A 14,749-nucleotide genomic window follows, 5' to 3' on the forward strand; every position below is an offset into this window, starting at 1 on the left:
ATCTTGCCAAGAGTAAAACTCAAATTGAATTGCCTGCATCTTTTGAGTACAGGTTTGTACAGGGTGCATGAAGCACTGCTCGGCTCAATTTACCTGGGCTAAGAAATCAGAGAAGCCAATAAAAAAGCTTTTGGCTTCACATTTAGAGAAAGCAAAAACAGTAAACTGCACAGAAATGAAAGAACACTCTCAAAACCGATTTAAATAACTATGAGCCCAAAATAACCCACTTGAAAAGCAGTTCAAATAGTAAAACACCTTCCGTTAATATCTGTAATTTCAGATTCAAAGAAAATAATAAATATAGAATAAAATGACAATAAACACCAAAAATAATTTAAGTAGTTTGACTTTGTGCAGTAGAATAAATATAATTTCCTGTTTCCTGGATTCAAAATGGAGCCAAAATGCTTCTTTGATTTTTGGATTGTGCACAGGAGCTTCAGCTTTGAAGATGCTCAGAATAAGACAGCAGTGGCTGACTGCTCCAGCAATATAAATTAACAGGGAAAAATGAAAGCTGTGAACAGCTAAAGCTCTAACCTGTAATGTTCATTTCCCAGAAGTGTAGCAATCACAGACATGCTCATCAAGTTGGACTGCCACAAGCTCTAGATGACTCGCACAGCTTGACAAAAGTTGCTGCTTGTTCTTAAGTTTGAAAAGTGACTGAAAGCTCATCAAATAAAAGCAGCAAAACTGATTGATCCTATTATAGGTGTATACTATGCTCATGACCACTGAGGCCTTTACAAGCCTAGCCATCCAACCCAAACGTGTCTCAGAAGGTATTTTAACTTGTTCCCTCCAGTAAAGTTCATTTGAATTAGTATTCTAGCTTTCAGTGAGTGTAGTTTGAGACATTTGAGACGTTTAAAAAAATTAAGCTATCGCCTCAAAGGTCAATATCTCGAGAACCATACGTGTCACTAGAAAACTATAAATAAAAACCGTTCAGCACAAAGTAATATTTACAGTGGTTGCATTCATTCATGTCTAGGTCTTAAACTGGATTTTATCACCCACAATAAGCACAGTAAATGTTAATTTTTTGTAATGTTCAGTAAACAACTTGCAGTATCTTGATAACCATTCAAGCAACACATACAATGCAAGCAGCATTTTCTTCATACAACTGTTGAGCTTTCATATGAGGCTAAGCAGATTGTCTGGGGTCAGTTGATTGTTGCAATATTTAGAGAAGTATGAAAATTGTTACAGTATACATGGTATATAAATACATTTGAATAGCTGTTTAGTTGCACTAGACAGAGGTCAAATATTATTACAGTTGTGTTTGCCATCATGTAGGGTTTAAGAAGACATTTTCTAATACTGTATATGTATTATGGTTTTGGAATTATTAATGAAATATGAACATGCGATGCTTAGATGTGCCAGTAGGATGTAACTGCAGAAACTCCTGGGGGTGTCACTAGGTTGTAATGAGCTCAGGGCGTATGTTGGAGCATGATTTAACAGCAGTCTCTGTCCATCACAGACATAGATGTCAGACCAGGGGTGAATTTCCGATTTCCCATCCACCAGTCAAGGTTGTGCTTGAATAGGGTTAGAGAAGGGCTCTGCTTCACATGGATGGGGGCAGCCTGTTCCAAGGAATGGGAGGTTCTCTGAGATAAATATCTGTCCCTCCAACATGTCATATTTAAGTCTCAAGCAAAGTTTAAAACTTTAGATCTAGTAGTTCTGGCGCTGTTTTTTTGCGGCTATGCAAAAGGTTCATCAGAACGGGATCCAAAGATACTTTTGTATGCCGGGAATTAATGATCTATCACCAGTCTGTAGGAGTTTAGAGAATGGGTTTTGAGATGATCTGCATAGGATGTTTTGTTTATGACCTGCATTCTTTTTGTGAGGAACCACTGTGGACATTCCAGTTGTTACATGTGCCTGGTCAGATGATGGCTGAGTACAGTGGCATGATGACTTCCCTGGACCTAGATACCATGCCCTTACTTATAAGATGAGTGACACAAAATTATTTTCTGACAACATTAGACACATGTTGGTCAAAAGCCAGGTTGCTGTCTACACTTGTCCTCAAATCCCTAACTACTCTGTCTTTGCAGAGTCTTTTCCTGGAGGTCAGGAGTTTATAACATGGATTGTATCTTTCCTCACCAGTCTGGGGTTCCAGCTATATTTTTCAAAATGGCTCTGACGCTGTCTTACAGGATTGGGTTTTTAAGGTTCATTAGAACCCAACATTATCAGCCCCTGGATATTCTGATTCCAATTTTAGACCTTATCAGGAAGGAACTTAATGGAGTAGAGACTGCATATAATTCAGAATTCATGTCCCTCCTTTTTCTTCATATTTCAACACAAACTGTACAAACAAATGCCTCATATTTTCCTTGGGGAGCAGTTTCAATAAGGATAAAAAACGTGCATTCTGTGGGGCATGTCTGAAAGGCCAGAGCACATCAGTGTCAATAAGATATTGGGTGTGATCCATGCTACAGTATATATGTTTGGGTCCCCATCAGTTGATCATGTTTTAAGAAACTTGAAATTCATATGGCCGAGACCATATAATGTAGTTTTTGAAAACCCAAAGCTTTTGAATGTAGATTGAGGATCAGGAAATTTACCATTTTTATCACTATAGTGCGATCTCAGAGTTTGTATATATTATTTGCAGGGGGTGTAGGTGCTGAAGGAGGGCGTGCCGCCCTGCAAAAATGTGAAAAAGGTATTTTTTTGTGTGTGTGTTTTATTTTTATGTTTGAGTTTTTGGAAACTCGATCGTATGGTCTCAACCCTATGAAGTTTGAGTTTCTGAAAACCCGATCATCTGACATAGGCCTATATTTTTTTTTACCTGGGGTCTCCGGGACCCTTGCACATGATTACAGACAACAGTAGAGTGATGCGGCACCTTCACTAGCAGAGGGACACCAGGTATTTTCCTCTGTACCAGCTGGCCATGATAGCTTGGGAGGTAGCTGTTGAACATTTCTTGATCTTCCAAACATCATGTTACCCATTGTTATATCCATTAGCAGCACAGAAAGCACTTGACGCAAACAGGAAACCAATTAAATTAATAACTGAACATTTAGATTCAGAGACAAAACAGGAAGAAAAAATGACAAAAACAACTCAAAACTGATTTAACTAGATAGGCACAACAGAAAACCTACTTGAAAACCATTGTAAAGCTATAAAGCACTTTTAATCACTGCAACTTCAGATTCAGAGAACATGCAGTAAAATACAGAAAATAATAAACCACTCAAGTGCAACAGAATAAATATACTGTATTACTTCCTTGATTCAAAATGAAATCAAAATACATCTGTCTGGTTTTAGCTTGTGCATAGGAGCTTCATCTTCCAAGAATTGTAGAATAGATTTGAATGTGTTGCATCACATTTCTGTCTCTCATCTGGATGCTATTACTTTGACAACACAGCGATGGAACAGGAGATTGAAAAAAGGATAATGTCAAAATTATGATCCCTTCTAAATGATTTAATGCTTCCCAAGATATTTGATTACATGGGCCAGTACTAGTTGTTTTGCATTAAAGGTTTAGTAAATGTCGTGATCCTGGTGTGAGTACTTTCACCTTCTTGGGAATTCTGCTTTATGTTTGAGAAACTAAGTTTAGCTCTGTTTTATTAAACAACAGGTTTCTTTCTTGAAACAATGTAGTTTTTGCTGTCATCCCCTTGATCAGCAGTATTTTTCTGCCTTAAGTGTCGTGTGAAGAGGTTTGTTGTACATTCAGCAGAGGTATGTCCTTTTTTATTCTGTTGGTAAACATTTGGTTTATGTTTAGCTGTCAAAAATGGAATACCAGATGGGCTTTGTATTGTTCTCAAACATGGTATGTGCGCTTTGTAACTTTGTGACAGGGAAGTATTTGATGCATTTCCTTTTGCAAACATATGCATTTCTCTTTCAAAAGATGGTGCATTATATATTAATTGCTTCTGTGTTCTTGTTGCAGTGTTTCCCGGAGGGCACAGATATGGTGGCTGTACTAGACTTTTATTTCCAGGTAAGCATTTGTAAAACAGTTTTTGTTGTGCCTTTTCCTAATTTTATTAAGCATTCTACTTAAATGTTTAGTATAAGCATGCAACAGTAGCATAGCGTCTATATTATCGTACGATGCAAATAGCGAACGCTATTTCATCGTACCAATAAGATCTAAACAACAAAATATCGAACAAACAGAACAGCAAATTTTTTCCCAGGGAAAAAATTTGCTGCTCCATAAAAAAAAAAAAAAAAGAAAAAAGAAAACTTAAACACAAATTTAAGTGGGGGGCTTTGCCCGCCACACCCCCTACTTAAATATACCAACTCCGAGATCGCACCATAGTGGAGGAAATGGCAAAGTCCCGAAGACGGCCCACCAAATTTTTCCCCTGGAAAAAAATTCGATGTTCCGTGATTTTGCTATTTTGCCATTTCAACAGTATCGGATCGACTAAATAGCATTCACTATTTAGTCCATTTGATACTGTTGTATAGATCCATAGCATACAAGGATAAAGTCTTGTGCTTATAACCCAGGCAACCTGAATTCATTTAGCCTTGCTCTGACACTTAATGGCACCAACAGGAAAGCTGAAGCTTGCACCAGTGATCTGATGACAGAGACTTGGTTGGAAAGTAAAAGCACATCATGATGTGGGGAGCTGGTCTCAGGAAGATGTGGGCATATCTGTTAATATTAATATGTTAACGCTAATAATAACTCCTTTCATGGCATGTGGGGGAGCACACATGCAGGGACAACAGGGCATAGTGACCACTTTGCTGACATAAGTGCTCACATTACTACCAGAAATAGGCTTAGGCCATAAAAATGAAAATAAACTTTCATTGCAGGGATGCTGATGAGAGCACAGACCAACTTCATGACTGACTGGATGACAATTCTTGTTGGGCAGTATAACATTTGATGTGAAGTTGTTCAGTCTCGCCGTTTGTTCTTTACACGTGGGTTCGGTGCCGATCCATCGGTTCCGAGTCGGCCACTTTCCAAGCTCAAGATCTTTGAGTTAGCTCAAGGCACAGTCCCTATCCCATGATGCTCTCCTACCAACCCCAGATTTAGTTTGCCGCTCAATGGATCGCACAATCTTCGGAGGAAGCTCGGACCCGTAACCTTCTTTACTATTTTTAGAATTTAAAAATTTCTTATTGAACTATAATTAGTTAGTGGATTGAGTGAGATTTCTCATATTTCTTTTAGTTGTTGATTAGTGAGTGGATTAGAAGTTATATTTTGTCTTCTAATTCGGAGCGGTTGCTCCTAGGCCTTTAGCCTTTCTTGAGTTACTTTTTCTTGACAGGGCTCTGTCATATTTAATTCCCTATCCCCTTAGAATTAGTGTATTTGAACTTTTTGTGTAACATTCGTTGTATAGTCATTACAGTTCAGGGATCTGAACTTTCTAGGAGTCCGTGGCTTCAATTTTTTATTGTTATCAGGGATCTGATATTTGTTGTAATTGTTATAATGTCGGAGGAACAAAAATCTGGTTTTAAAAGATGCGACTGTAGACAAAAGATGTCCATCACTGATAATCATGTTTCTTGTGTGTACTGCTTGGGACCACTACATTTACAAGAAGATTGCTCTATCTGCCATTCCTTCAGTGGCAAGATTTTATTAGAGAGACAAAGGAAATTGGTCAATAGAGGGCTGTTGAAGCCAGATTTCCAAGAAGCTTTAGATAAGACTGACCAGACCTCTAAGTCCTCGAAGGGGTCGAAGTCTTCTAAGGTGTCATCGGAGCATAAGTCTTCTGTTCCGAGCACCTCTGGGAAGACACTGTTGCCGGCTCCACAGCCTTCGGAGCCATGCACCGAGATCTTACCTCGGAGCCAAGTCATTGTGTTGGAGCCAGTGTTGGAGATTTTAAAGTCCCCCGATCCTTAAGTCTGTGGCTTCTTCGGCTCCTTTGACCCGTTCTTCCAGTACCCTTTCCGATATCTATGTGGACCGTGTGGTGCAGAGACTTTTGGTGAACCCGGCTCTGGCCAAATTGCTTTCAGCTTTGACCCAGTTGGCTTAGAAGCGTACGACACCCCCACAACAATTTCTGCTCCTCCTTTGAGGCCAATTGATCCTTCGGATCCAGAAAGAGAGGATCCGAAAGTGGTGGAACCCTCGGAGCCGAGGCCTTTTCCAGTGCCCTTGGCTCCGTCGACCTTGACTTCTTCGGTTCCGATCGAAGAGCCTCGGAGCCGACACGCTCTTGCTGGTTCCAGGGGAGAGATTCAAACCGACGCTTTGGTTCCAACTCTCCCTCTAGGGGCTTCAGGGCAGATGAGTTCAGTTCCGTCCTCTGGTTCGGAGCCTGTGATCTCGGCCCCTGGGAGGTTGCTGTCTTCTTCGGAACCGGCTGACTCCTTGGGTTGGGAAAACCGGTGCCTTCGATGCCATGAGGAGGGTCATGTCTGCTAACACCCTTACCTCTTTGGATCTTTCTTCTTCCTCCCCTAAAGGGCCGCGTTCTGTCCCTACACCACAGGTTACCACCAAGCGTCGAGACCCAGAGCCTCAAGTAACCCCATTGGGTGACCCCTGCTTGACTGAGACTTCACCAGACGGCCCCCACTGATGAAGTCCCCAGTAAAAGACTGTGCAAGAGGAGGCATTTAGATTCCCCTCAGGAATCCGTAACATCAGACACCGACTTAGAGGAATCAGAAGGATCCCCACAGTCCTCCTCTGAGGATGTCTCATTTTCAGACATCCTGGAGATATTAAGTCAGAGGGGTGACTGGCAGTCCCTTACCCCTACTGAGGATGAGTCTGTGCTCCTGAAAGCCTTTGGGTCTCAACCTTCCACCTCCTGGGTTACTCCGCCCTTTGACAAATTAATGGACTTGGTCGCTCGAAGGGCGTGGGAGTCTCTTGATTCCATGGAACCGGTCCCTCGGAGGCCCAACAAATTTATCACCTCCCCTCAAGACAGGTCTTTTCTTACAAAGGGAGTCCCTATTGATGCCATGGTGGTGGCGGCGGCCACCAAGAAAGAGATGTCAGAAACCTCCTCTTCTGTTCATCCTCCTAATAAGGACTCTAGGACTGTGGACAGAGACGGGAAACGCATCTTTAGTTCTGCGACATTTGCAATGAGATCGCTCAATTATTTGACCCACTTTACTCGTCTTCAACAAGATGATCTCAAAGAGCTTGAAGATACTCTACAGGGCAAAACAGATGATGCTGTTTCAGACAAAGTAACGGCACAGCTTAACACCCTTAATTCTATTGTGAACTCGTCCATGCGGCTTATTTCTTATGCAGCCGATGGATCGAGCCAGACAGCAGTTTCAGCGATAGCTCTGCGGAGACTATCCTGGATGCGCTTATGCTCCTTTGCGGCAGCCTTCAAGTCTTTGTGAATACCCCATTTGATGGCTCTTCCTTGTTTGGGCTTAAAGTCAAGGAGTCACTCACTAGGTGTGAGCAGGAAGGAAAGACTCTATATGCTGTAGGAGTCCGTTTTTCCACCCCCACTAGACCATACCCCAAAAGGCAAAAAGGTGGAAAAATGTGGTTCCGAAAGTCCCAAGGAGCTTTTCAGAACACACGTAGTGAACCCCCCCCCAGGGGCAGAGGGAGGGGGGGTCTATAATGGTAGATGCCACCCAGGCGGCAGAGGGGGTCCGCAGAACCAGGGTGACAGGGAGGAGTTCCTTGGCAAGCCCTGTCAGTGCTCCTGAGAGGAGGCCCGACCGTCTTGCTCTGGAAGCAGTCGGGGGTCGCTTAGCTTTATACCCAGACGCCTGGCTAGGAATTAAATCAGATTCTTGGGTAAAAAGCATAATTACCAGAGGTTACATCATTCCCTTTTCAGAATCCCCTTCCATTCGTACAAGAATCCCAGACGTTCCACCCTGTCTGCGGAATCTAGCAACCATAGAAATTCAAAGGCTGCTAGAAAAAGAGTCATCCAGCCAGTCCCGGCAAACCAGATAGGATCCGGAACTTACTCCAGGTTTTTTGTTAGTTCCAAAGAAAACAGGGGACTGGAGGCCCATTTTAGACCTCAGCAAACTAAATACCTTTGTCAAAAAAGAAAAGTTCTGGATGGTCACGCTTCAATCGATACTTCAGTTTCTCGAAACGGGCGATTAGATGTTCTCTATAGATCTCAAGGATGCGTACTACCACATCAAAATGGCCAGGCCATCCAGAGATCACTTGCGTTTCCGGCTTGTGGCCAGTCACTACCAAATCTGAGCTCTGCCCTTTGATCTCACCACAGCTCCCAGAGTGTTCGCCAAATGTATAGCAGTGTTCACGGCTCACTTGAGACTTTTAGGATTCCAGGTGTTTCCATATCTCGATGACTAGCTCCTCACTGCCACCACCAGGCATCAACTAATTTGCGCCAGAGATTACACTATCAGCCTGTGTTCCAGGTTGGGCATAATCTTAAATTTTGAAAAATCTGCTTTATTGCCATCGCAGCATATTTCCTTTATAGGAGCAGAGCTAGACACCACCACCTCCCTGGTCAGATTGCCTCTAGAAAGAGTAATATCTTTGTGAAGTCAAGTGTCCCAGTTGTTAATGGAAAGGAGAATTCCGGCATTCCAGGTCCTAAAGCTGCTAGGCACCATGGCAGCTACACTTATAACGGTTCCTCTGGGACGAATACACATGAGAATACTCCAGTGGCTACTATTCACATAGTGGTCTTATCAACAGCTTCCAATGTCACACAAGATTATTCAGACAAATGCTTGCAAAAAGGACCTTCTTTGGTGGTTGAACAGCCACCAAGTTACAGTAGGTCACCCATTTATACTCCCCCCCCCCCCCTCCCACAGCCACAGTGACCACAGATGCTTCCCTGATAGGGTTGGGGGGGGGGGCTGTTTCAGGGAAGAACTGTCCAAGGCACTTGGTCAGACATGGACTCTCATTTTCACATCAGTGTCTTAGAGTTGAGAGCGGTGTTTCTAGCATTGCAATACTTTCACAACTCTCTTCCTCGAGAGATGATTGCAGTACAGACAGACAACACGTTGGTAGTCTGGTACATCAACATGCAAGGGGGACCCAAGTCTTACCCCTTATGCCGAGAGGCCCTAAGACTTTGGCAGTGGGCTGTATCCACCGGGCGCTTTCTGATAGCAATGCACATAACTGGGTCATCCAACGTGATAATGGACAAACTGAGCAGAGCCATTCTGTTGTCCCACGAGTGATCCCTCAAAGAACCAGTGGCGGAAAGGATATTCCGCAGATGGGGCCAGCCTTGCTACAACCTTTTTGCATCCTCACTGAATTCAAAATGCAGAAGCTACTTCGCCCTGTACCCCCCACTGGGGGACAGCCCAAGGAACTCACTTGTACACGATTGGCCCTCGGATCTCCTATATGTCCATCTACCTTTGGACACCATTTGTGCAGCTGCTACTTGGTCCAAACATCATACGTTTATCACTCATTACAAAGTGGATAGGGCTTCCTTTGGTTCCACCGTTCTCAGGAATATACTCCCGTGAGCCGCCCAGGATTAGGGTGCTTGGGAAGCTACCCACGCGTTAAGAACAAATGGCGAGATTGAACAACTTCACATAAAGAAGTTATGTTCTTACCATAACGTTCCATGTGAGTTGTTCATCTCACCTTTGTTCTTACACTCCCTCCCACCTTCCCCCTCCAGGTTATGGAAGAACAGGTATGACTGGTGGTCTGGTTGGTCTTGCTCATGTCTTTCTTTCCAACCAGATTATTGTTTAGCTATTGTAAATAGTTATGTACTTTGTACATTGTTTATAATTGGTTGCTTAGTGTGGTTTTTTATTGTTGGTTTAGCAAACTAGATCTGGGGTTGGTAGGAGAGCATCATGGGATAGGGACTGTGCCTCGAGCTAACTCAAAGATCTTGAGCTTGGAAAGTGGCCGACTCGGAGCCGATGGATCGGCTCCAAATCCACTAGTAAAGAACAAAGGCGAGATGAACAACTCACATGGAACGTTATGGTAGGAACATAACTTCTTTTTTGAGAGGACGCTTAGTGATTGGCAGGCACTGTGGCAAAAATGATACCAAAAAATCAATATAAAGAAGAACTTGGCTGATTTCATTCATTGGTGAAACACTCAAGAAACTTCATAAAACATTCATTAAACTTTCAGCACAAAATTCCTCCACTTGAACAGGATCCCAATGAAGGCAGTCCCACAAAAAACAGTTAGTAGTAGTAGTAGTACACACCAAAAACTAGTCGGTCAACGACCGGATAGTAGTAAAATAATTTATTGAATCTTAAAAGAAATCAGGTTGATTAAGCACTTTCATTTCCACTCCGGAAACTTCATCAGAATAAAACATGCTGGTATGCGGACATATTTATACTTAATTAGCTTCAATTCATTTCAATTACATCCTTAATTCAGTAATCACTGTGGTTTGTATTAAAGATACAGTACAAGGTATCGAAGCAAAATATTAAAACCTATATATATATCATGAAATATAAAATGTGCATATAATGCACATAAAAGTATATAAAATTAATACCACTGTAAGACATAGCATAAAAAGATGGACATATATATACAAATCTCTTTCTATACATTGATAAAAAATTCATAAAAAATTCCTAGCTAGATCTTGCGTATGATAGTACAATAATAATAATAAATATGTCTCTTGATACGCTAAGTGTATAAATATATCTAAATATGTGAATATGTACATAAATATATATTAAAAATTGGTAAAAATAGTATTAAAAGTAAGTATGTATAATGTTAAAAACTATGGTACGTGATGATGATAGTGGATACTGTATTGGTACCTGTGTCTTAAAATACAAGAAATATAAATAAACACGAGTAAAATAAATAAACAATTACTTCATGTTCTAGAATAAACAAACTAAAAACTTAAAACCAAAAATATTAATCAAGTTCTCAGTTTCTAATGTATGTTTTTGAATTATTTTGTTATTTTGTTTTTTACTTTATTATTTTTTACTTTATTAGCCCTTAATCTTAGGGCTGGTAAAAGTGATACATGATCGTTCATCCCAGGGGATGTATTGGAATCCAAACGCAATTGCCAAATTAACTCTCTAAAACACAACTTGTTTTCCTAATCTCCCCCTCTAGGTAGCATTTCCAAAATCCAAAATTTAAAGTTGGCTTCTGTGTATAACAAGGTATGTCTATAAAGTGCATTAGTATCCCTTTTCCTGTTAACATCATACATATGTTAAAATATCATACATATGTTTGTAAATCCTCTGTCGTAAATGTCTTTCTGTCTTCCCTACATAGTAGGCCCAACAGAAAGTACAATAGGCTAAATACACAATCCTTTGTGTATAACAAGTATAATATTGATTACTCTTGAGAATTGTTGGAATAGTAGGTAATGATAAATCACCCTTATTAGCTACAAATGTACATTGGGAACATCTTCCACAATGAAAAGTTCCCTTTTTCTTCAATTCTTTCACGTCCTCCTGTCTAGTCTTCTCAAAAATATTTTTGAGATTATGACCCCTTCTAAAACTGTAACACAAGTGCCTATTAAATACTTCTATCTTGTTGGGCATACTCTTAAACATATCCCATGTCTTATCAATAGCTCTTCTTATCAGATTAGTATCAGATTTGTATGTTATAAAGAGAAAGGGAGTGACATCCTTCTTTACATAGGTCCCCCCCCCGTTTTGACCCTCACCAATGTTATATAAAACAATATTCTCCATATTACAACATGAATTCAATAGGGGTACAAATTATGTCCCTCATCCCTTAATCACCTCCTCCTTAAGAGAATTATTAGAGAGTCGGGTATCCTCTCTCCAAAAATAATTTATGCACGTATTCCATTTCATTGATGAAGTCAGTATAATTAGATGTCATCCTAGCCACCCTGACCATTTGTCCTTTTATAATATTCTTCTTCTGCAATGGAGGATGGTTACTATTGTAGTGTAAATAGGAATTAGAAAAACAGGCCTTTCTATAAATCCTCGACACATATTTTTCATTTAAATTATCTTTTGAAATAGCTACATCTAGATAGTGTGTCTCCTCCATATTAAATTCATATGTGAAACTAAGAAACTGAGTAGAATTGTTGAAATATTCCATAACCTTAGGAACATCATCCTGTGAACCTTTCCATACTATCAGTATGTCCAAAAAACGAAAATATTTCACAGTATGATCCATAAATGGAGAGTTGAAAACAAAATGCAACTCCCAATTTAACATAACTATATTTGCAAAAATGGGGGCACAAGCTGCCCCCATCGCCCCACCATCCAACTGGTGAAAATATATCCCTGGAAATAAATAAAATTATTTTTAAGCACCAACTCAGTGTTCTCTAATACTAGTCTAAATTCACAGTCATTAAGAAATTTGAATTCCGTTAACATATATTCAAACCACTCTAAACCTATATTGTGTGGAATCACAGAGAATAAGTCTTTTACATCAACAGTAGGAAATGAGTAATGGGTTTGATATTGTAATTGATTTTATTTAATAAATCCCATGAATCGATTAAACTGTGTGGGTATAATTTATAAAACGGCTTCAGTTTTGTATCAATATATAGCGCTAATGGCTGAGTTTTGGAGCCATCCAATGTCACAATAGGTCTTAAAGATGGATTTATATTGTCTTTGTGTATCTTTGGGATACCAAACATAGTAGGGAGAAAAGGTTTCTCAACCTTAAAAAACCTATATAATTTATCATCAATTAAACCTTGCAATAAAATTGTCTTCTATAATCAAATCTATCTTTTTGTGTGCTATATTCACCTCATTCCTTGAAATAATAGTGCATCACCCCTGTGTGCTTAAAATGTCCATCATTTTAGTAATGTAGGACCAGTTATTCATTAGTACGACTCCACCCCCTTTATCGGGCTTCATAATTCTAATGTCTGAATACTGGTGTTTAATTTCATCCAAGGTCACCCTTTCCTCTGAATTTAGGTTGCAATGAAGGTACCTTTGCTTATTTTGGTAATAAATACCCTTTATTTACTTTATTAAAACTTTTTCAAAATTGCTAATGTCATTATGTAATGGGGGGGTTATACATACTTTTCCTTCCCAACTCCTCATAATGTCTGTTGGACACATTATTTTGGGGCTCATTAATGGAGGCCAACGCCTCCAAATTTAACTTTCTAGTAAATAATTTTACGTCCAAGGTAATTTCAGCTAAATCCATTTTTCTGGCTGGAACAAACGTGAAGCCCTTTTTAAATAAAGAAAAATGCCTGTCTTCTATTTTAATACCAGTGTAATTGTAAATAAAAAACTCACCATCTTGTTGGTTAATAACATTGCTCTGGGTATTGGGATCAAGATTGCATACCCCACACTGTTCTACTTCAACCACTGTATTCACAATACTAGTGTTATCGGGTAATAATGTATAATCCCCATTCAGTATAGTCCATTCCCCTGATGTCTCTGAGTGTATTTGTTCGTAACTTGTGCATATGTTGGATGGCCGGGTAAATTCCGTATCAGTTCGGACCTCCTGGGCCCCTCCTGTTCTAAAGGGATATCATGTTCATTGAACCCCCCATTGTTAAACCCCCTGTTGTAGTTGTGTTCATATCGATCATCATCCCCTTCCACCAGTAAATTGTTTGTTCGTTGTTCCCATGGACGAGGCTTTACAGTGTAATGATCTACTCTTGTGTGAACTTTCCTCTTAAAATGACTATTTGAGTAGTCTGTTTTATGCCCTAAAGGGGTAGGCCTGCTGATGTTCATAAGCCCTATCATCCCTGTCTAGTTTACCCATCTTTCTTTTATGGTTTTTAACCATAATGTTGTCAACATCATTGAGTACCCTAAAATAATTACATTTGTATTGTTGTACAGTAAACAGTAAATCATCACATATTTCTTTGTTAATTTTATCTATCTTGTCCTTCATCTCATCAATCAAATTATTGTTATTAATAATAGCTCTCATCAGAGCTAAACCACAGTTGTTTAAAATGTCCACAATTTCATTGTAAAAAACAGAACTCATAACGATATCATTAGGAAACTTAAGTCTAAGACCCTTAGGCACATGCTTCCTTTTAATACATTCAATAAGAAACCAGTTGTCAAGATTTAAATTTTTAAACTTTTAACATATATTTTTTCAAAAGCTTGCATTTTTCAGGGTAGGAAGTGTCCTGTTTCTTTTGACCATAGTCCTGAAGCTCCACAGCACCGAAGCTTCTATTAAGCCAGTCATTGGAATTAATGTCAGCGTATTTGTCTATAAACATGGTGGGTTCTTTGTTTTGTCGAGTGTTAAGTCGCTCACATGAATAATTTCTTGAATTTCCACCATAATTATTAATAAAACCCTGCGGCAACCTTGTCTCAATTGATTTTCCTCCACTACAACAACTAGTGTTGGCGTGCCTGCCGACAGACGGCTGTGCACAAGGAATAGAAGAATCCTTTTCCGGTAAATCTGTGTCCGGCTGTGAAAAAGCTTGTATGAGCCTGGTTAACCCACTGATCAATGATTTGTCGTTCCTATAAGATTGTGAGGCCCCTTGGCTATCCTGTAACTCCATCACAACGAAAAACCAGTATCACCACACAAGAAATGGATAACGGAGAAAAGAAAAAAAACTAATAACATAAAATTCCTCCTCTTGAACAGGATCCCAATGAAGGCAGTCCCACAAAAAACAGTTCGTAGTAGTACACACCAAAAACTAGTCTGTCAACGACCGGA

At 39.9% G+C, this 14,749-nt stretch overlaps 1 protein-coding gene across 4 annotated transcripts in view; it reads left to right on the forward strand.

Annotated features, from left to right (window-relative positions):
• GLS (glutaminase) overlaps nt 1–14,749 on the forward strand; it is a 1,896,678-nt gene that overhangs the window by 736,048 nt on the left and 1,145,881 nt on the right. For all 4 annotated transcript variants that reach the window (XM_044075192.1, XM_044075191.1, XM_044075190.1 and 1 more), the window contains exon 11: nt 3,980–4,030. In XM_044075192.1, coding sequence (XP_043931127.1) covers nt 3,980–4,030 — 51 coding nt within the window. The remainder of the gene's footprint in view (nt 1–3,979; nt 4,031–14,749) is intronic.

This window comes from Protopterus annectens, chromosome 6.part0 (genome assembly GCF_019279795.1).
Source record: "Protopterus annectens isolate FY-2018-M chromosome 6.part0, PAN1.0, whole genome shotgun sequence".
Classification (NCBI taxonomy): domain Eukaryota; kingdom Metazoa; phylum Chordata; order Ceratodontiformes; family Protopteridae; genus Protopterus; species Protopterus annectens.